This window comes from Chiroxiphia lanceolata, chromosome 4, assembly GCF_009829145.1.
Source record: "Chiroxiphia lanceolata isolate bChiLan1 chromosome 4, bChiLan1.pri, whole genome shotgun sequence".
NCBI lineage: Eukaryota > Metazoa > Chordata > Aves > Passeriformes > Pipridae > Chiroxiphia > Chiroxiphia lanceolata.
Window position 1 is genome coordinate 51,876,210 of NC_045640.1, and position 20,734 is coordinate 51,896,943.

Here is a 20,734-nt window from a genome sequence, read left to right on the forward strand (position 1 = left end):
ATCACATTGCACTTGTAGTTCACAGCACTTTAACTGCACCAAATACTGTCTTCCAGTTCCCTTCGTCTCCCATTTTTCTGCGTTCACCCACTTATCAAAGTAGACAAATTCACAATGAATTTTCAACCTATTATTAAAAAGTTATTGCCATAGAACCTTTCCAATTGGATCAATCAACACCTTCATGCAAGATGTTGAATAACTGTATAGTGAGAAGCTGATGGTTCAAGTCTCTCTTGAGACCTTTCATCCCCTAGTGCACCACACTAGAGTTTGTGTATCATCCTTCCCTAAACACCTAAGCCAGAATAAATAAAAGACAATATTCACTGATAATGTTGTGCAGCAATTTTGCTCATGTTGATATATTTTGCATAACCATATCTCTTCTCTTTCAATGGTGGCCTCAAGTTCTGCCAGGGGAGGTTTAGATTGGAAATTATGGAAATTTCTTCACAGAAAGTATGGCAAAGCATTGGAAGAGCAACCAGGCTGTCCAGGGCAGTGGTGGAGTCACCATTCTTGGAACTGTTAAAAAAAAATGTGGATGTGGCATTTGAGGACACAGTTTAAAAGTGAACATGGTGGTGTTGCTGGGCTGATGGTTGGACTTGATGATCTTAAAGGTCTTTTCCAACCTTAATTCTATGATTCTGTGACAGCCTTCAAGGGATTCAGGTAATCTATCTAGACTGGTTGAGCACCTCCACTCCACCATGTATTTTCTTAGTCAGCAAACAATTCACTGTGAAATAATTTCTTCGTTCTATTAAAAATATCATCTGTTTTAACAAAATACTAAACACAAGTATTTGGTTTTCATTTCCCTTATGGGAAGCAAAGTTCGATTTTGGTGAGTGATGGTTTGGTTTTGGTTTTGGTTTTTTTGTTCTTAAAATTTATTTCTGTCAGTTATAAGGTTGCTTTGAGACCAACAAAGGTGTCTTCCCACTTGCAGCTAACCTGAACATTCTTCTTGGTTTTCCGTTTGGATTGCAACTGGATATTTAGTGGAATATCAAACTACTGAGTCTGGACTCCAGAATATTCTGTACGCCTCTCTGTGCAGTCTCAAGGCACACTGTAACTCTGTATATAAACCTATGCACTACCTTATTATTCTTGAACAAAGAATGTATTGTGTGACCGCTTCCCCTCCAGTATATAATTGTTGTCTCTTCATCACTGAATTGTTAGTTGGCATTGATGATTACAGACCTTATGATGCAAATATCTTAAGACACATTTGCAACCATGGAGTGGCAACAACTCAGTTTTGTGTCAGAAGTCTTGCAGGCTCCTGCCCTTCTGGAAGTGCAGTGGCAAAGAAATGTAGAGCATCCCTGCCTGCTTCAAACCCTCATCAGACAGCCACTGATATTATAGGAGAACATCAACCCTGGCAATAGTTTGTGGCGGTTCACTGTTTCAGGGATAATGGGTATAGCACCAGGAAATGCAGACAGGGAGTGTGAGTGTCTGTGTGCTGCAGCCTCAGGGTCTGCAGTAAGGCAAACTCACCCCTCCTGGCCTGACCACCACATCTGGCAGGTACCACTCAAGCAGTCTGACTTCTGCAACCAGCACTGTCTCACTCGTTCCATACTCTGATCCAAAGTCTATTGGCATAAATGGGATGTTATCCAGGGAGCTATGTTGAGTCTGGAGCCTCCCCTTAGACATGCTGTTTTCCTATGGTGCAAAGTATCAACCTTCCACGTAAGTCTGACTGCAGAACAACCAGCTGAGAGTGGAACTGCTAACAAAGTATTGATATTTACTACCACTACTGAATATTATCTTCTCCATGTTATTTCTCAATAATTATTTCTCATGATATATTTCTCAATGAGTTTCTGCTACACCTTCTATTTTAAACGGTCTTGTCAATTTGTCACTTTTATGCCCTATTAAGTCTTCTATTTCCGCATATTGAACAAGGAAAGTAAAAACTTGCAGAAAGAAAAATAAATAAAATTAAAATTTAAAAGAAGTGAGATGTCTTGAAAATCTCATTCTTTTGTTGGTATAAAACTGTACAGTATTTGAACTTGTTCACTTCAGCTTTTCAAAACAAGATTTTTATCTAACAAAAACATTTCACCTACCAAAAAGATGTGTTGTTAAAATGTTTCTTTTTCTTTTCTAACAGAAACTTGTGCTTTTCTTTTCTCTACCTGAAATTTAATATCATCAGAACTTCGGAAGCTCTAACTTAGCAACACTTTAAAAAGATTGTAAAATAATTTTGTTCAAAATTGAACACTTGGGAAGTGAACATCATTCCAGCACATTATTGTTGAACAGTTTTCCACAGATACCAAGTTCTACTCATCTCCAAAAAGCTGCACTAAATAAAGAGTCTTTTTCTTTACTGTGAAGAAAAGCTGTTCAAAAACTGTTTATGAGTCTTTTCCGTTTTCTTCAGGAGTGCAACAATTTAATTTGGCTACTAATTATTTAAATGCCTAATCAGTTAATTTTTTTAAATCCTGATTTGTATTACAATTTGCAACCCCAGGCTATAGATCATATAAAACTTTTTAATACATATTCATCTCTCCTAGAATGTAATACATTGCTTTCTTGCCTCTTGTGTGTGTGTGTGAGGCATTAAATTGTCTCCTGCAGGTGAGCAGAAAGGCAGAAGACAGTTTCCTGGAGGTGTTTGGGTTTTCCCACCCTTGTGCCTATTTCCATGGAGCTCTGTCCGCTCTGGGAATGCCATTCCCTGTTCATCTCCATGTACAAATCTCTGGAAAAAAAAAATCCACTGCCATTCCCGGGATGCATGTTTGGAAATAGGACATCTGTAAACACATTGTCATCTCGAGGCTTATTTTTCTGCCTGTAACTGCTGGTAGTGGTTCTGCTCCTCTGGGGAAGGAGGAGTGAGAACTGTGTGTAATCCCTGACTGAAGTTCATAAAGGTTCATTTTCCTGCTTTGGAGGAACCGAGCTGATGTCAGCATTTTTGGCAAAAATTAATTTTATAGTTGTATCTTCTTATTTTTATAGTTTAATGTTCTAATCATGGTTACAAATTAATTAAAGTTTTATTTATTTTCAAACCTCTTGAGCACTCTCTTGGAAATACTTTGTAGTAGTAGGGGAAATAAGCTATAAAACAGAAAGAGTGATAAAAACCTATTGCATGGACAGTTTTTGCTGATTAAGTAAATCTGACAAGGAGACTCCAGTGGTCAGTGATGTGTTTGTGCTAGACTCATTGGTCCTTTTATCTTTACATATTTCACTAATACAAATATATTTTCTGTTTCTTAGGAGAGCACTCATCTCAGGGGAAGAATAAAACTCGGCAACTCTTCACATCTCAGCAATAAACGTGTAAGTCTGTAGCCTTTGTCTTACATCCGCTAACATTAGTGTTTGTTAGTCTCTCTAATACTTTTTAATCTCAGTATGTGCCATGTAACTAAACAAAAAGGTTAAAAATGAAAAATAAAATGAGCAATGACTTCAGTTGGTAGCAGCCTCAAGGAAAAACAAACAAAGCTCGACTTGAGCATACCATCATGACCATGGACCCAGGCCAGTGGAGGGGGGAAGCTGACACCTCACAGAGATAGATCTTTATGGGCACAGCATGTGACTTAAACTGTTCAGCATTTCCTAGGTGTACTTCCCTGGGTGAATTTTCTTTCTGTTTTTGTGAGAAGTAAGAGATTTTTAAAGGCAGTTACCTGTAAAAAAAAAAAAAAAAAACAAAAAAAAGGAATTTGGTATCTAGAATTTTTTTGCTCCTTTTCTTTTTTCATGAAAAATCTGTATCTTTTTCACTTCATGCAAATGCCAGCACTTTTATTGAGGTAGTTTATTATGGCTTGAAATCCTTGGTGGTTAACATGCATGGCAGGTGTTGGATGGTATTTTTATGTGTGAGAGGGTAAAGACCATCAGAGCACCCCTGAAATCCACTGTTTGTAATGTGGGTGCTGCATTTTCCTTCATGCATGAAGCTTTCTCAGGCACCACAGTATCTACTTCCCATGGAGTTGCTTCCAGCACTTGTGGTGAAATGGGGTCTTTTGCTGAGGGTGGGAGAAGGAAGCAGGTGTGGGAAGGGCCCTTTAACTCGGGTAGTGCAGGGAGGTTGAGGAGAAGGAATGGCCTGAGGACCTGAGTGTCACAGCATATGTGGGATGGACCAGACAGAGACAGCTATGTTGGGCTCAGGCAAAGCCCAGTCTGCCACTATCACTGTAAAATGAAGCCCCTCCAGAATGGATCCCATCACCCTCCACTGAGAAATATCTGGTTGACCAGAAATGTGAAGAACGTCTTTCCTGTTTTTGACCCATTCTCATTCCCCCCAGATGAAGAAACTGAGCTTTCCCGATGCCAGCAGTAAGGACAAATTAACCTCCTTTTTTCTTCAATTAGAGCAAGAAAATGAAATTTTGCCACCAGAAGTGGTTCTGTTTGTGTGGGGGCAGGACAGTGGCCTGTACAGTGGATTTAATCCTGATTGCCTACCCAAATCAGTTTTATTCCATGCCTTCCATTTTAGCTTACTCTTATGTTTCTGAATGTGTTACCTGGAATAATAATGTGTAGATACTGTTGTCATTTCAGATGTGACGCAGCCTGTTTTATCACAATGTGCAGGAACATACCACCAAAATTGCAGTTCCGTGGGAAATGTGGACCAGCTGAAGCTTTTTACCAGACAGGACACTTGTGTTAATGACCAGCTCTTGGCTTCTCAAGTGTCTTCTGTCCCTTCTGGAATATGTAATTTTTTTGAAGGCTTAATAACTGGTATATCATATGTATTTATTATTTTCACATATAGTAAAAGCAGGGAAACAAGGTTGACGAGAATGTAAAAATCAGGTGGTTTACATAGTACTTACTAAAAATGTTTTCTGCACATACAGGGAGGAATATGTCAGCATACTTTGTTGAACTTATAGTACCTAGGGTTCTTTCAATTGTATGTAGCAAAATACAAACAGGGCCTGACCCTTGAAACAGTACTGGGCAAATAGCCACTATGAAAATTAATTCAGTGATTTCCATGAGACTCCTCATTGTAGCACATGCTTTGCTTGTCATAAATGTTTACAGGGTGGGATGCCTGGGTGGAATGCTGAAGTGTGTGCTTTTTTCTGTTAAGGGGGCAATATACGTTGCACTGAGGCTCTTTGAAGTTCTGTAAATTACTGAATATGATCCTTGTAATGTAACAGGCAACATAGTTTATTTTCACCTGTTCCTTGGCTAATTGCATTACATGTGCTACAAATATGACTTCTATATAGCCTGGGGCACACTGTGGGAATCAGCAAGACAAGCAATTTTACAGATTAATCTTCTTCCCTGTGTTCTGAGTAATGTGTGGGATTCCTGTAGGTTACTGAATAACTCTGGAAGTTTAAGGAGTGTTTCAAGTGCTCATTAAAGACACTCTTAACTTGTACAGAGCTGGCAATTCCAAAATATCAAGTAGTGCTTATACCTGCATGTATCCTACTTTTCTAGAACTATAAATGTTTGAAAATTATATTACTGTGAGCATCTGCTCAGTTTGAATCCCTCGATTCTTGTTAGTGTCCCAAGAACTTCCATTGCTTTATTGGGGAATGGAGAGAAGACAGCTGGTGGCCTAAGGGCAGGACCAAGATTCAGGATGATGATCTACGTTTTGATACCTATTGATACAATGCTTTTGAGAAACTTCTCTCTCCAATTCCCTTTGCTGAAATTTTAAAACTTACCTACCAGTATGGTAAGAGATTGAGCAGAATTATTAATTCATGTTTATATACAAATCTCAAAAGGGTTCATTTCCCTGTGCTTGACCATTGCTCTTACACTTTGGTGGGTCTAATAATCCTCTTTCTTAGCGGCACCATGAGAAATATCTGATGAACCTCTGTAAAAGATGGGGAGCAAACAAGTGTCCTTCATGCTGCAGCTGAACTTATGTGGTTCATTCAGGTTTTCCTGAATCACTTGGGTTCCTCAGAAGCAGAGAAGTCTCGGATACCTAGTTTGGAAAGGTCAGGCCATCTAAAATATGCTAGTTGGCATCTGCAGCTATTCAGATTCCTGATTGATGAAGTTTTCTTCAATAAGAGCAATCATTGTGGATTGATTTTCATGTTGATTAAAAAAAATATTTTGTAGCATATTGCATCATAGTGAAAGGACAGTAGAAAAAAGCAGAGAAAGATTGTGAAATATACATTTGTGTGTGTGTGCAAAATTTGTTCAGAAACTACCACAGTGTGTCAAGAAAAAAAATTAACTGCCTATTAAAAGTTATTATCTTTATTAAGTGGCTATTCTTTTTGTCTTTGCAGAAATGCAATCCATTACCCATACCTAGTGCAACTGTTGTCCATTACTCTGCACTCCTAAAGCACAGAGTGAGTTGAACTCTTTACAATGAGCCTAGAGAGCAGACATTAGATAATCTGGGCATAATGGTGGCAGGGACACCACAAAACCTTGCAGAAGGCATGCTGGGAGTGGCAAGTAGAAACATCCTCATTACAGTCAGTAATGGGGAGAGAGCAAGGCTCTCTGCAAATCTTGGTACTGGAAAAGTGAAAGTCACCAAAACTATGAAAGGTGTTCAGGTTTTTCATGATAAGGGGCATGGCAGAGCACCAAGTTCTCATCAGAAGGCTGGTAAACGTCTCTCAAAGGAACTGGCTTGTGTGAGTGTGTATGAAGTAAAAGAGGAGAGTTTGGTAGAGGGTAGAAATGAAGCAAACCTGAGATCCTCTTAACCCCTGAAATGACAAAACTTGTCATAAAGGGAAACGTATGAACTTCCATTCTTGTTAAGAATCAGGAGGAAGGGGAAGCAGCAGCACCATCAGGATACTTCGCTTTCCAAAACCCCCAAAGGTTTTTGTGTTTTTGGAATGACTCCAACCCATTGAAGAGGAGTGAACCATTTAACTTCACACCTGTGCACAGTAGAGAGAGGCATAAAGCACATCAGACTCGCTGGCTCGGAACAGGGAGGCTATCCCAGAGCATCTCTGGGACTCTTCAGCTGCCAGCAGCCCTCTGCTGACTCCAGGATCTGGCTTTCCTGCTGTTCCCTGTGGTGACAATACTGCCATTCACAGCCTTCCCTTCAATTTTTTGGGCAAGGGATCAGTACAGGGTGCTGGCTATTGAATTGCTATTGGATTTCTGCAGCACCAGAGCACTCCTAGGAACTTGCTCAGCAGAGCATCCCTGCCTTCAGTGCTACACCCTGGTTGTGCTGGGCACCTCCAGCACACTGCCTACAGCAAAGCACACTCCTCAGGAAGCTTTAAACTTACATCTCAGGACCTCTCTGGCACCATTAATTATGGCTCCTCAATTATTCAAATTAGGACTCTATATCTAATAAAATAAAAGAACTTAAAGATTACTTTATTGATTTACAATTGAGGCAGCTTTTCCGTTTATGGACAAGGGCAATCTGTAAAACACAGGCTTTAATTAACCCTGGTGAATACAGCTGATGTGAAATGTCAATACCCTCAAAATATTCAGCACAGACAGTTGAAGGATCTTCTCAGCTCCCTCATATCCACCCTGCACATTCCCCTGGGTGAAGAGCCACAGCAGAGGCACTTCCCTATAGGGCTACCCTGCAACAGGGACAGAAACCTCTGCTACCATAAGCATCTATTGCTGCCAGTGTTGGCTATGCCTGCTGACATGCCTGTCTGTTTGCCTTCATCTAGAGGATTGGACTAAACCTTTAAAGGTCCCTTCCAACCCAAGTCACTCTATGATCTTGTTCTCCCATGGCTTTGAACGTAGGCAGGACAAAGAGTCACAAGTAACCTTTCGTTCTCTGGCTGTCACATTGTGGCTGCTGCATTGTGCTGGGCCTGTTCCCTGCAACAGTCTCCTGTGACTTAAGGCTTTGCTGCACAGAGTTTAGTCAGTTACTTGAGGTCAAAGCTACTGAGGTGCCTAAGCAGGGCAACCCCATCACAAGCTCTGATGCACTTCCACACTCTCATGGGTGGCAGAATTCATTTTTTTCGTCAGCAGCCCATGATCCAGACTTTTTATCCTCTCCTTTTTTTCCCCACAGGAAGAGGGAGAAAAAAAACCCCAAATGCACTTTCTGCACAACTCGTGCAAACTTGGGGGGCTGTGTCACACCCATCCCACTCCCTTGGTTTCTGCCTTTGCTCCACCACTGCTGTTGCTCCCTGTGCTGCGGGACAGACTGCAAATGGCCCTATCCTTCAAAACCTGCCCCAGGGATTTGAACCTGCAGCATCTTTTGGGGAAAAGAAAGAATCAGCAATCAGGACCTCTGGCTGGCCAAAGGTGAAACAGAAACTTGCCTGTGGGAAAGTGTGTCTCACTGCCTCACATGGCAGGGCTTCTGTAGCAGAGATGCCAGCTTTTGGGGCCTATCCTGGTTTTAGCTAGGGTAGAGTTAGTTTCTTCTCAGTAGCTGTTACAGTGCTGTGTTTTGAATTCAGAATGAGAATGCTGTTGAGAACACACTTGGTTTTTGCTAAGTCTTGCTTATCCTAACTCAAGGGCAGTTTTCTTCCCCTTGTCTCGTGCTCTGCCAGTGGGAGGGAGCATAGCTGGGACAGGCCACCTAAACTGACCAAAGGGATATTCCACACCATAGAACATCATGCCTGGTATATAAACCAGGAGCAGTTACCCAGAAGGGGGACTGAGCTGTGTTCGGAAAGGGGAGTCTGGCATCAGCCAGCAGACGATGAGCAATGATATTGAGCATTATTTGTTTGTTTCTTTTTGATATCATTATTATTATTTACCATTATTATTATTATTATATTTTCAATTATTAAACTGTTCTTATCTCAACATACAAGTTTTACTTCAATTCTCCTCCTCATTCCACCAGGGGTGTGAGGGAGAGGGGGGAGAGGGGAGGGATTGAGCAAGCGGCTGCATGGTGCTTAATTTCCGTCTGACAGGGCCACATCACAGCACACAAGGGAACAGCACTAAACAGCACAACTACAGAACTCACCCCCACAAAAACAAAACAAAACAAAACAAAACAAAAAAAACCCACTAAATAAAACTGATAGGGAAGAAAGAGCTATGTGGGCAAAGAGCATTTTGCTAGTTTTCATCTCTGCTTTCCACTGTGCATTTATTTTCTCTAGATTTGTGGCTTTCTGATAAAAGGCAACTCTGTGTTCTTTTTTATTATTAACAACTTTCACCTTTCTCATTACATCAGTAGGACACTTCCTCGGTCAGGGCTGCTGTTTCTCTAATGAACATGGCTCATTTGTCTGTCTCCCTCCCTCTCCGCTCTGCTTTTTGTCTGCTTGCTCTTTGGGTAGTAATTTGGTGTGTTGAGCTCTCACCACCTCCGCTGCCCCTGGGGCTGGAGTTCTGACGATGCTAAACAGTTAAAATGCAATGCAATTACAGGCAGTGCAGAATAGCAGAGAATAAGCCAGCAAAAATTCAGCCGTGCATAACGCTGCAGAGACGGTGTGCCTGTCAGTCTCCAACTCCAGGAGATAATTTGGGCTTTTTAAGAAGCAATAATTGAGCCTCTTGCATATGCCACAGTTATGAACTAGTCAAAAGCCTGTTTGCTCTGCAGCCGGGAGCACCAGATGGATTGAATAGTCCCTGCAGTTCTTCAGGGGTGCCAGCTTTACACTTCAAGAATTTCAAGCTCCTGTACTTGTAAGTTATTCCTTTGACAGCTTTTATGCATAAGAGTGCCTTGTCTGAATTTAGCTGGCACAGTGAGGGAAGGATGAAGGATGAGGAAGAGTTTGTCAAATGAAGCCCGGGTAGCTGGGGGGAGTTAAGAGCCAGAGCTGAATTCGGTTGCTCACATCATCCCAAGAAAAACCCATGTGAGAGAGAATACCATCTCTTACCCTCAGCCCTCAGATTATGGCAAGTGCAGGATGCGGCCACAGGTGCCCCATGCCATCCAGTTTGATCACACTCAGACTCTTTCAGTCCTATTTTCATTAATTCCACATGCATATTTCCAAAGAAGACTCTGTGCTGTGAAGCTCAGCAAAGAAACAAAGTAAGTGGAGGGAGACTTTTCCCCTGGGATTTAGCAGCTGACCTCAGTAGAGGACACACCCAATGCAAAGGGCAGAGAGGAGGTGATTGCAGGTACCTGCAGCTGCTCTGCTGACCATCAGGGATGATTGGCCTTGCAAGTCAAATCCCAAGGGTGAGCTACAGAAATCTCTAAAAGATTACCAAAAGAAGCCCCCAAAAGATTATATTCTTGACTAATGATAATTTGTACTAGTCTCACTGAGGATTGCATTTCATTTCTTGTGTCAAAATGTGCCTTTGCTTGACTCAAGCAAAGGTTATGGCTTCAGATATTTTTCCCAAAATCTTCACAGGTAGATGGTCTATTAGAGAAATATATATTAAGACTGTTCAGAGTAAGTAAATACATTTTTGAACCCCCCCTGAAGGTAGGCAGTAGTGAGTGACTTGTTCTGCAGAACAAAAACTCAGGCATGTTTCTTATTGCTGGGGCTGCTTTGCTTTGGCTGATTTGGAAGTGTAGGTTCCACTTAGCCCTGCAGTTGTAGAAAAGACCACCTTTCAATACCTTTTAGTCCCAAAAATAAGGACAGGTACATGCTGTCAGCACTCGCTGGCCATGTCCCGTGTATCTCCCTGTGACTGACGGGGATATTTGCTGCCACCCAGCACTCTAGGTCCACATCAGCACTCTGGATCTAGGAACCACTGCTGGCTCCTCATTCCCTCTGGAGACAATTTGCTTTTGCAGTAGGAAAGGTAAATGGTGATGATGGTGATGGTGATGATGATAGTGATGGTAATGGCCATGGCGACAGTCCACTCCCCGGTGGTTGCTTTATGTCTTTGCTTCACTGCTTTTGCTCACTGCTCTCTTCTGTTCTGCAGGATAAATGCTGGACACAGCAGTTCACAGTGCTACATTCTTGCGATTGCCCTGAAGCTTACAGGCTTTTCAGAAGAGGAAGAGCTTCACATAAGCTGGCAGTGCTGCTGTCATCAGCTGACAGTGGAACATTATAACCATTGTAACCATATATAAATATAGCAAGGAGAAGCTTGGACCATAAACAAGCTCTCTAGATACCTACCAGTTACTCCCAAAGAAAATAGTTTTCTTTGGATGTGTGTGCAACCTGCTGCTCTTCCAATCTACAGAGCACAGAAATTACAACATTTGCAGCAAAACGTCCACCTGAGTGCATCCTAAGAAATAGAAGGCCTCTCATCCCAAGTAGTGCCTGTTTCTTTTCTCCCATACAACACACACTGGCCACAAGATCTACCAAGCTTATGCCTTTAGCACCTTTCCACCAAAGTCAATGACTACAGTGTGGTGAAAAGAATGAGCGCTTCTGATGGTCAAACCAAGAGTGTTATTTCCACCTACTGAAAGATGTCTCTATCCACCAGCAAAGTCCAACATAGATGAGCAGGCACACTTGACTATATTTAAGTTAATCAATACTTTATTTATAATTAAATTCAGGAAAAATGGAACTATATACAAGAATAACTATATACATGAAGGAAAAGGTCTTTACGCGGCCTATCCCCCAAGATCCATCTGAGTCTGTCCTGAGAAATAGAAGTGCTCATATATAAATGGAATGATACTGTTCATGAGTGAGTTCTGTCCTGCAGATTGGACATGTGTTGGCAGTCTCAAGGGCAACAGGGAGGCACTGACTGCAGAAGACATGGCCGCACTGGGTTGACAAAAACAGTCGTTCACTTTGCAGAATCTGAAGGAAAGAAAACCATAACATGTATTGGGAGGAAAGAATTCCAACTTGCTGCTCTGTTGGCAGCAGAGAAAGGAGACTTGGAATATCTGGAATCAGTCCATTACTGCTAGAATGATGAGGGACCCAGAGAGCTGCCAGTGCCATCTTGGCAGGGGTTTCTCTCTCTATGTACAGCACCAAGAAGTGATTTGTGGAGCTTCGCAGCAAGGCTTGTGCTTCAAGGCAGCTGCCCGTAGCAGCCCACATAAGACAACTGAGTTGCACAGCTCCCCCTCTGTCCCCTCCCCTCTCCGACAAAGCAGAAAGGATGACAACACGTGAATCCTTACCTCTGAGTAAAAATCCATGCAAATCGGACACCTAATAGTACCTGCTGGCCATGCCCTAGAGAGAACAGAACCACAAAGAACATGCAGCCATTAATATCACTGCGCATCGAGGGTTACCAATATATAAAATGTCACATAATCATCTGACTGCATTGACTGGCCATTGTCCATTTGATTTGAAGAACCCTGCAAATCTTTAACTCTCTGTTTGCTGCACATAATGAGGAGTTTGGATCTCCCTGATCTAAAGTAAACAGCATCTTGGTTTTCATTAGGAGAAAGATGCAGTCAGTCACCCCGCTCTAGGATTTGAAGTAACAGCAACCTCTAGCGCTGGGCAGTCAGTGTATGGCAGCATTAACCTCCAACAGGTCATCAATAACAGCTTTGTAACTAAAGCATAGAGCTGTCCTCTGGGAACTATTAATTGCGGAAGGAAACAGGGCCTGACGCTACAGAGTAACACTGCAGACGGCCTTGACAAGTCCAGCCCCAGGAAGGACCCTTCGGTTAATGTTAGATGCGGCAACACCAAGCTCTTTCAGCCTGGGCTAAACAGAGCAGGAAAGTGCACTCAGTAACAGAGAAGCTTGAGACTCAAGGAACAAAATATTCCTTTTTTTATATTAACCAAGTGTGGGATTTGTTCACTGACACACTTAAGTAACCAACACTTAAAGATCTACAAATCCAATGGCAAAATGCACTATGGTTTAGAATAGTAGAAGCCCTTTAGGTGGTGTATTTAAGGCCTGACACCCAAAAGTACCATACTCAAGTTCTCTCCTACATCGCCTTTTATCAGTCCAAAAGGTTCAAATATTAAAACCCACATGGAATTTGCCCAGCTGCTGCTTCTGGTCCCATGATGCCAAGCCTCATCAACACCAATTTCCATATCTGACATCACTACTAGAGCTTGGCAGGAAAAGCAAACACAATACTTTTTGAGCCTGTCATTAATCCCCCTTTCTTGCCATACCCCCATACTCTTCTTTAAGGTTCTATGCAAAGTTGTGCATCTGCCTTGGGCTGCCTTTTTCTCCTGAAGTGCAAATGTTATCATTTGATCATCATGCAGCACAGGAGAAAGAGGGAAATAAGTAGAGTAAGTGAAGGCTTCAAAGATAAGCCAGGCCACAGCAGCATAACTTCATCCTGCCCCTATTAAAAAAAAAAAAAAAGAAAAAGGCAAAAAATTCAGTCACATACACATCATCATCTATCGCTTCATCTTCCTCGTTGCTACCCAGTACAGAGCTGTCTGACTGTCGCTGGCTTCTTAGTGTAACGTTTCTCCTTTGTTGTTCATATTCTGTAATTTAATTTTGATAAGTTAGATCTATTATTCTCTCTCTCTCCCTGAAACTACGCTTGAAATGTATTATTATAAATAGTCTGTAACGGTTCCTATTCAGCTGGGTTAAAAGCAATCTTAAACAAATTAGTTTCCTAAATATTAAGGCTGCACCCTTCCAGACATTGTGACTCTTCTGCTACAGACTGACACAAAACATTTGCTCTGTTCACTCTACAGACAGCTAAAAATATGACCTGAGAGACTCTCAGTGTCTTAAGTTCCATAGAGTTGCACTACCTGTAAATAAATCTGCCCTATAAAGGGAAGCTCCTTCCCCCATTTTTACTAACAGGGTCTGCTGCGATCCTGTGGTGAGGAAGGGCAACAATTGCTGGCTGATGGGGGAGAGAGAGAGGTCTGCAGTCAAGTTTCAAAGGAGCACAGCAACTTAGCACATACACAACAAAAAAGCCTGGAAAAACAGAGTACTTTGTTCAGAAAGTTTCATAAGGGACGGAAGAGATGCTTAAATCTAAAGCTGTTCATTCTAGAGGTGCTGTGCTTCCTCATTGCTGTATGATACTAAACCGTTGCACTCTTTTCGTCTGCATTAAACCAGACCTCACCACTCAAAGGAAGTTTCTATCCAATGAGTCTTGTTAAGGACAATCCTTGGAAATTATAAAAAGACTTGAAACAGTGTTTCCTTAGAAATTGTAATCATTTCCCTCCTGAGTTAAGGTAACTTGAAAATGGAGTTATATTGCCCAGTTTCAAGGGAAATCAATTTTTAATGGCCTGGTCTGTAAAATCCAGAGGGTTAAGAACTGCTCTTTGATTTTTAACTCTCAGAAACTGCAGGTAACAATGATCTCTGCTACTCCAGTGTCCATGTAACAATAATCAAGTACTAATCAATTACAATTACAGAAAGTGTCACCAAATTAAAATTTCTTCCTGCATAAGTATTCAGCTACAACTTTTATTGCAAGGACTTTCCACTGTGTCTGATAGTGGCTTCCAGACAAAGACTGAATGCTTTCTCTAAGACACCGGCCAGAGGCTTTAGCACTGTCCTTTGCCTTTTGCTAACACAGTTTCAATCCCTGCTGCTAGAGTTTCTTGGAAAAGACAAACAAAAAATAATGATTAAATGTAAGACAATTCCATTATCAACTGTAAAACATTAACTCACCTTCAAGAAGCTTCATCAATGCATATGTGAAGGGAGAGAAAAGAAAATACAATTAGATGTTGTTGTGAACTCCTGATGTTGCATGCAAACAGCAGTTCAGCAATGCAGTTACAGGGAGGAAATAAATGGTTATTGCCCTCTTGTTTTGGGTAAGAATGTTCAAAATAGGAGTCAATTAGCTGCTGTGCTGAAAACAAATAAATAAGTGGGTCCTGTTGGTTCTCCTTCCACTGCTGCAGTGGGGTAGAAACAAAGGCAATACAGGAAGAACCTGAACACCCCCCTCCCTGCTCCCCTGCTTCAGTTCCCTAGCTGGATTTAGGCTGGAGGTGTTTGTTTCCCTCTTTCTTGCCCAATTAGGCAAATTCAGCTGCAATAGCCACAAACACTTTGTGTAAGATTAACAGCTGCTGAAGAAAGGAAACCACAACAGGGACTGGGAGGAAAGAATTCCTGTTGGCTGCTCTGTTGGCACCAAGCAAACAAGATCTGCAATCTGGAATATCTGCAATCTGTCAGTCACTGCTAGAACTATAAGGAATCCACAGATCTGACACTGCCATTGTGGAAAGGGTTTCTCCCTCTATGTACACCACCAAGAAATGACTTGGAGGGTCATGCAAGTTGGACCGTCACAGCAAGGTCTGTGCTTCCAGCCAGCTCCCCACAGCATCCCACATAAGACAAGAGTTGCACAGCTCCCCCTCTGCCCCGTTCCCCTTCCCACAAAGCAGAAAGGATGACAACATGTGGATCCTTACCTCTGAGTCCTCATCCACCCAGAACAGAGAACTTGCAGGGCCTGCTGGCCATATGCTAGAGAGAACAGAATCAGAAAGAACAGGCAGACATTAATTTCACCAGGGTTAATTAATTGCATCCAGGGTTACTGATAAATAAAATCTCAGAAAATTAAACATCCGCTGTTCTGATTTAGCAACATCCTAGCCCAGCAACACACTCATTCGAAGAATTTTTATGTACTGTAGTGTAGCTCAAGTCATTCTGTAAGAAACATTTGATAAGGATGTCATGAATAGAGGACAAAAAGTTTTCTGATGTATTTTGCTGGTTGGTTTTTTTTTTAGTTAGTTCTCTTCCAGACAGGCCACTATATTTCAAGTCAGATTTTTTCACACAGGATCAAGCAGACCTCAAAAGCTTGGTAAAAACAGGTTTCTACTGTAGAGCAGAAATTGAACTTTAGAGAGAGACTTTCTCACATACTCATCGTAATCTCCTTGTTCCTCTTCATTGTCACTCATCAGTAGCACTGCTGAATTATCTGCTGCTCTGAAAAAACGTGGGTATTGCTGGCTCTGCTGCCACTGCTGCAATGGGGTAGAAATGGAGGCAGCTTAGGAACCACCTGAACACTCTCCTCCCTGCTCCCATTTAAGTTCCCTGATTGGTTTTGTGCTGGAGATCTTTCTTTCCCTCTTTTTCCCCTAAATGGGCAAATTCAGCTGTGATATCCACAAACACTTTGTGTTGGGTTAACAGGTGTTGAAGAAAGGAAACCCCAAACCCAAACCTGCTTTTGGTGTAACTGGAGCTGAGTCATGCAGATTCTGTCATAAAGTTTGAGGCCTTTTCTTTGCAAAGGCTCAGGAATAGCCCTATCAGGAGATACCTTCATGCTATGCCTGCTGCACGTTCTTTCCATGGCAGCAGTGGCATCCCAAAACTGAGGGAATAAACTACACTGTGGGTTGGATCAAAGACTATTCTTTCAAATTGCAAGAAAATTGAAAAGAAAAAGAAGTGACTTTTTTAAAGACTTCATGGACTAGTTTGTACCCCAATCAGCTGCAGGTGCACTTGGCACCTCAGTGACAGGAGTACCTTAAACTGATGTTGCAGCTAAACGCTTCTTATTTAGGAAGTCAGAGACTTCTTGTCCTCTCTTTTGCTTTTTCTTTAAATCACTGGAGCAACAAGCTCTTTTAGATTACTCTTTGACTCAAGTAGAAATGATGCTTAGAGAGATACCCAGTTAGATGCCAGAAGACAGGCCCAGGAGCACAATAAAAAACTAATTTCAGTGCAAGATGGAGAGAAGTATGCCATTCACTGCTTACCACAACTGAATTATCATCAGTTAGGTCACTGACTTCAGGCTCAGAAGATCTGTCTGTGAGATCTACGGCTTCTTCAACAGCTGAAAAACGGAACGTTAAAATCAAGATCAGAGACTGCAGCAGAATGAAATGAGTTGTCACTGTGGAACAGGCTGAGGTTGGATTCAACTTTTCTCTGGGTCTTTTCTCTTCAGGAATGTGTCCAACATTTCATTCAAGCTTTGCCCTCAAGAATCCACAGAGAGCATCATCAGCTCTGTTTCCTGCAAGGGGCCGTGCAAGAGGAACGTCAGCTGAGCTCCTCGCACAGTTCTGTTGGATGACAACAGCTCACAGGAGGTACACACCAAAAGATGATTCATCTAACATAGGGTAATGTTTAGCATACAGAAAAAAAGACCCACACCAAAACCGTAATCATGGCGGGTACCCTAATTTTACAGTGCCATGCTGTACATGTTCCTTTCAGGGAACACTTTTTCTTATCTTCTTCCAACTTGGGAGATCCCAGATTAAATTTGCCACCCTCTGTAGGGGCAGCTGCAGTACCTCAGAGTAGACATTCAGACTTTGAGCAGCACTTGAGGACCTTTGCTACACAGCTCATCTCCCACTAGTGGTGAATGTATTACAGCTCAGTAACAAACTAAAACAGTTGTCAGAAGGCTTGTTGTTCAGAGATGTCATACTAAGCGCTTCCTAAAATCCAAATTTCCCTTCTTTCCCAGTAAAGGGCCTAGAAATGGGCAAAAGCTCACATTCAACTGGACCCCAACCCTTCAGAAACAGTTTTTTTTCTTACAAAGCTCAGAAGAAAGCGTACCACTTTCTCTGGGGTCTACTGGCTCTGCTTCTGAGTCTCCACCTGTGTTAGAAGTCACCAGCCTTCTTCGTTTCCGAGCTTGTCTGGAATCAACTGGTTCCCCACAGCACTTCCGCTGCCTCTGAGAGAGAACAAAGCCTTAGCATTTTCTGTGGGAGTAATATTAACATGGCCCTCATTTTTGCAACAACAGTGAAAGCACATGAGGATACAGAAAACACTCCCACAAGGGCTGGAATATGCATCAAATGGTGCTGTGGGCCATTCCCACCAGAGCACATGACATCAAGGAAAGGACATTCCCCCCATCTCTTACCAGTGGCCTCAAAAAGAAAAAGCCTGTCCTGATGGCTTGCAAATGAGAAGAGTAGTTCACAATTATATCAGACTGTTGCTCACACTGTAAGCATTTCTGAACTATTACAAGCACCCAGAGAGATTCAAAATCTTCTATATCCCAGAACATGAAGTTACATGAAGTTTTAATAGGTTTCTGTTCCCATGCATTTGCTACAAACTCTTGAAATCCCTTCCAGAAGTACCCTGGAAAACATGTTTCAAGAATCAGATTTGCATTAAGCAGTGAAATACTTACTGTGCTCATAGTGTTTCGTGATCTAAAACCACTGGAAAAGCAAGCAGACAAACACCGAAAAAGGAATGTCAGGGAAGCTACAGCAATCAATCCCTTGGGTTCCTTTAGGTAGCACACTGCTACAAAGCTCTGATTTCTCGGGTCAGAAAATGATATTCTTCCAAATCTACCAGAAAAGCAGAGAGATTATCTATCTAGAATGCCTGTTCTCTGCTCCAAGATTCCCATTCCCAAGTCACCAGATTCTGCCCAAAGCTAGAGGGGAATTCCATGAGTTTGGTACTTGATCCCACCTGTAGCTGGACCTGAAGCCCAGAATAGCCCCTCAGCCTCAGAAATCTCTTAAAAAATCATCTGCTTTCACCTCTACACTCAGTCCAGAGTTTTTGTCACAAATGTCAGCAAATCGCCTTCTGATCCCACCTGGGATAGAGAAGATGGATGCTCTGCATCTGATGCCCAGCAGAGAATCCATCAACTGACTTAACAGACTCCTGGTAACCGGAGTCCTCAAAGCAGGACTCTCCATGTCAACTGTTTGGTAACATTCCATGCCCAGGTAGCAGGAGTGCACTTTGCACCCTCATGGAGTTCCAGAATGCCTTGCCTTGGAAGGCCCTCTTCCAGTTGAAACCTGTTCCCCTTTCTCCTATGACTCTCTGCCTCCTTTAGACACTAGAAGGCTGCAATGAGGCCTCCCCAGAGCCTGCTCTTTTCCAGGCTGGACAGCCCCGGCTCTCCCAGCCTGGCTGCAGAGGAGAGCTGCTCCAGCCCCCTGAGCATCTCTGTGGCCTCCTCCAGCCCCACTCTAACAGGCATATCCTGCCTGGATGCAGCACTCCAGATGGGGCCTTCCGAGGGCAGATCAGAGGGAGATATTCACCTCCCTCCACTTTCAGCCTGAGTAACACTGTAGCCTTTCCATGGCTAACGAAACCCCACTAAATGCCCTGCAAAAAAAAAGAAACTTAAACCCTTCCTTAGCCTTCATCCTCCATGTTTATTCTTCTGCTGCTGAAAACTCTTATGAGACTGTTTTAACTTTAACCCTAGTAAATGGCAATTAAAATTAAATCAAAAGATTTTTTTTTCAAACTGCTGAAAATCTAACAATTTAGATCCTTATTTAAAGTCTTTGAAGTCTTGACGTTTTCAGATGTTCAACTATTCCTCTACCAGCATTTCACCACAGCATTGGGAAGAGGTTTGCTCTGCTCCTGGGGACAGCACCTTCCTCCCAAGACCCTTCTGTGCTTCGAAAAAAAGGTCGAATTAAAATTCTGTTTGCCTTCTAGCCAGTCTGCCACTGGACCTGCATTCAGAGGGATCAGCTGAGGCAGCAACCCTGTCTCAGCCCTGCCAGATACAGGGATGCTCCTCGGCCCCTGGTCCCATGGGTGTTCTCAGGTGTGGGGAGGATAGTGGAAAATCATCCAATGCTGTGGATAGCATAAGGATATTTTTAGCTCATGCTCTACCTGAGGAGGATCATTTCTTACAAAAATTTCTCTGTTATTACAACTGTTGCTTTTAGGTAATTGGCAAAGTGCTGATTGTTTAAGGATGGGTGAGGACGACCTTCCATTTTTCTCAGTCCTGTGTCCGGGAACTGACACATAGGCTTGTTTCTGTCACTGCATTTGCATCCTTCATTTCTCATATTCAGTGCCTGGAAACTGACACAAGGTACTTAATTATTCATCTATAAAAATATACATTTGGAATTGCTCTAGCACCCTAGTATTTTTTTATCAAGTATTAAATCTCCTTTATGATTTCTTTTATCTAAACCCCTGCCCTTTGGACCCAACATTTTTGGAAAGCAAAAGTGTTTTAGTTGAGATGAAGCACAAGTGGATATGACACATCCCACATGTTAAAACAAGGAGCCTGTCCACTCACTCCAGGCACAGCTGAGGTTGGCTGAGTGGACTCGGCACCACTTTTGTTTCAGGGAAGGACTGGATGGCTTTTAGCAGGAATGTGTCTTCAGGGTAAGGGAAGAGGGAACACTGAGGAAAAGGAGGGGCACATTTTAGTAAGCGAAACATTTGAAGGCTATTGGGCTTGATCTCCCTCATCGCTGCTAGACAATCGCAGCAGGGGGCTGGTAGGCCTTTACTGTAAGGCCCAACATTTTTTTAATTAAACCTGCTATTGAAAATATTCATCACTCAATGGTGGGACAAAGAGAAACTTTCATCCCTTCTCTGCACATCCTAGGGAAGCTGTAAAGGCCACATAGCTGTTTTATCTCATCCCATGCAGGCCAGCTTTGAAGCAAGGTGTAAGACCACTGAAACAACCCCTGCCTTTCCATTTTGGGAAGGAAGAAGTTTACATCTTTCAACTTTCAAAAATAAAAGGTTAATTATGGCCAACAGCCTAAACTAAGCCCACATTCATCTGGCTTGGTGTATTAATCACCTGGAGGTACAGTATCAGCATTTTCACATGATTGGCTACGGTTTGCCAGGAATGTTTAGAAGGAAAAGTCACCTCAGGAAGTGAGAGACCCACAGTTCCCTGTGGGACAGGGGTTGTCAGCTCTGTACTCTCCCAGATCAGGCCTGCCCTGGGTATCAGAGCAAGGACCATAAAGTAATTTAAGAAGATTGGCTGTAGTATAGGATGTCA

General features: G+C 42.4%; 2 protein-coding genes across 4 annotated transcripts in view; one reads left to right on the forward strand and one right to left on the reverse strand.

The window, feature by feature from the left end:
• The window catches only part of EMCN (endomucin), a 56,006-nt gene extending 49,706 nt beyond the window's left edge, over nucleotides 1-6,300 (forward strand). For both annotated transcript variants that reach the window (XM_032686552.1, XM_032686553.1), the window contains 2 exons: nucleotides 3,286-3,348; nucleotides 4,597-6,300. In XM_032686552.1, coding sequence (XP_032542443.1) covers nucleotides 3,286-3,344 — 59 coding nt within the window. In that variant the 3' untranslated portion in view covers nucleotides 3,345-3,348; nucleotides 4,597-6,300. The remainder of the gene's footprint in view (nucleotides 1-3,285; nucleotides 3,349-4,596) is intronic.
• Nucleotides 6,301-11,496: 5,196 nt separating this feature from the next.
• On the reverse strand, nucleotides 11,497-18,616 carry LOC116786172 (E3 ubiquitin-protein ligase RNF4-like). 2 transcript variants are annotated; one of them, XM_032686557.1, is made up of 10 exons: nucleotides 18,462-18,616; nucleotides 18,098-18,128; nucleotides 17,503-17,623; nucleotides 16,680-16,759; nucleotides 15,826-15,929; nucleotides 15,360-15,414; nucleotides 14,599-14,608; nucleotides 13,316-13,418; nucleotides 12,104-12,158; nucleotides 11,497-11,771 (listed from the first exon to the last, which is right to left on the reverse strand). In XM_032686557.1, the coding sequence occupies exons 2-10, from the start codon at nucleotides 18,104-18,106 to the stop codon at nucleotides 11,622-11,624; spliced, it is 687 nt and encodes a 228-aa protein (XP_032542448.1). In that variant the 5' UTR covers nucleotides 18,107-18,128; nucleotides 18,462-18,616; the 3' UTR covers nucleotides 11,497-11,621. The 2 variants fall into 2 exon arrangements, with proteins under 2 accessions (XP_032542448.1, XP_032542447.1); XM_032686556.1 differs by having other exon boundaries at nucleotides 18,098-18,263.
• Nucleotides 18,617-20,734: the final 2,118 nt, after the last annotated feature.

Bases quoted from the DNA above. Each gene is read 5' to 3' on its own strand.
- LOC116786172 (XM_032686557.1), bottom strand. The intron at 16,760-17,502 runs GTACGCTTTCTT...TCCGTTTTTCAG, and splicing joins AGTAGACCCCAGAGAAAGTG to CTGTTGAAGAAGCCGTAGAT. The intron at 11,772-12,103 runs GTAAGGATTCAC...TCTTTCCTTCAG, and splicing joins GCATGGATTTTTACTCAGAG to ATTCTGCAAAGTGAACGACT.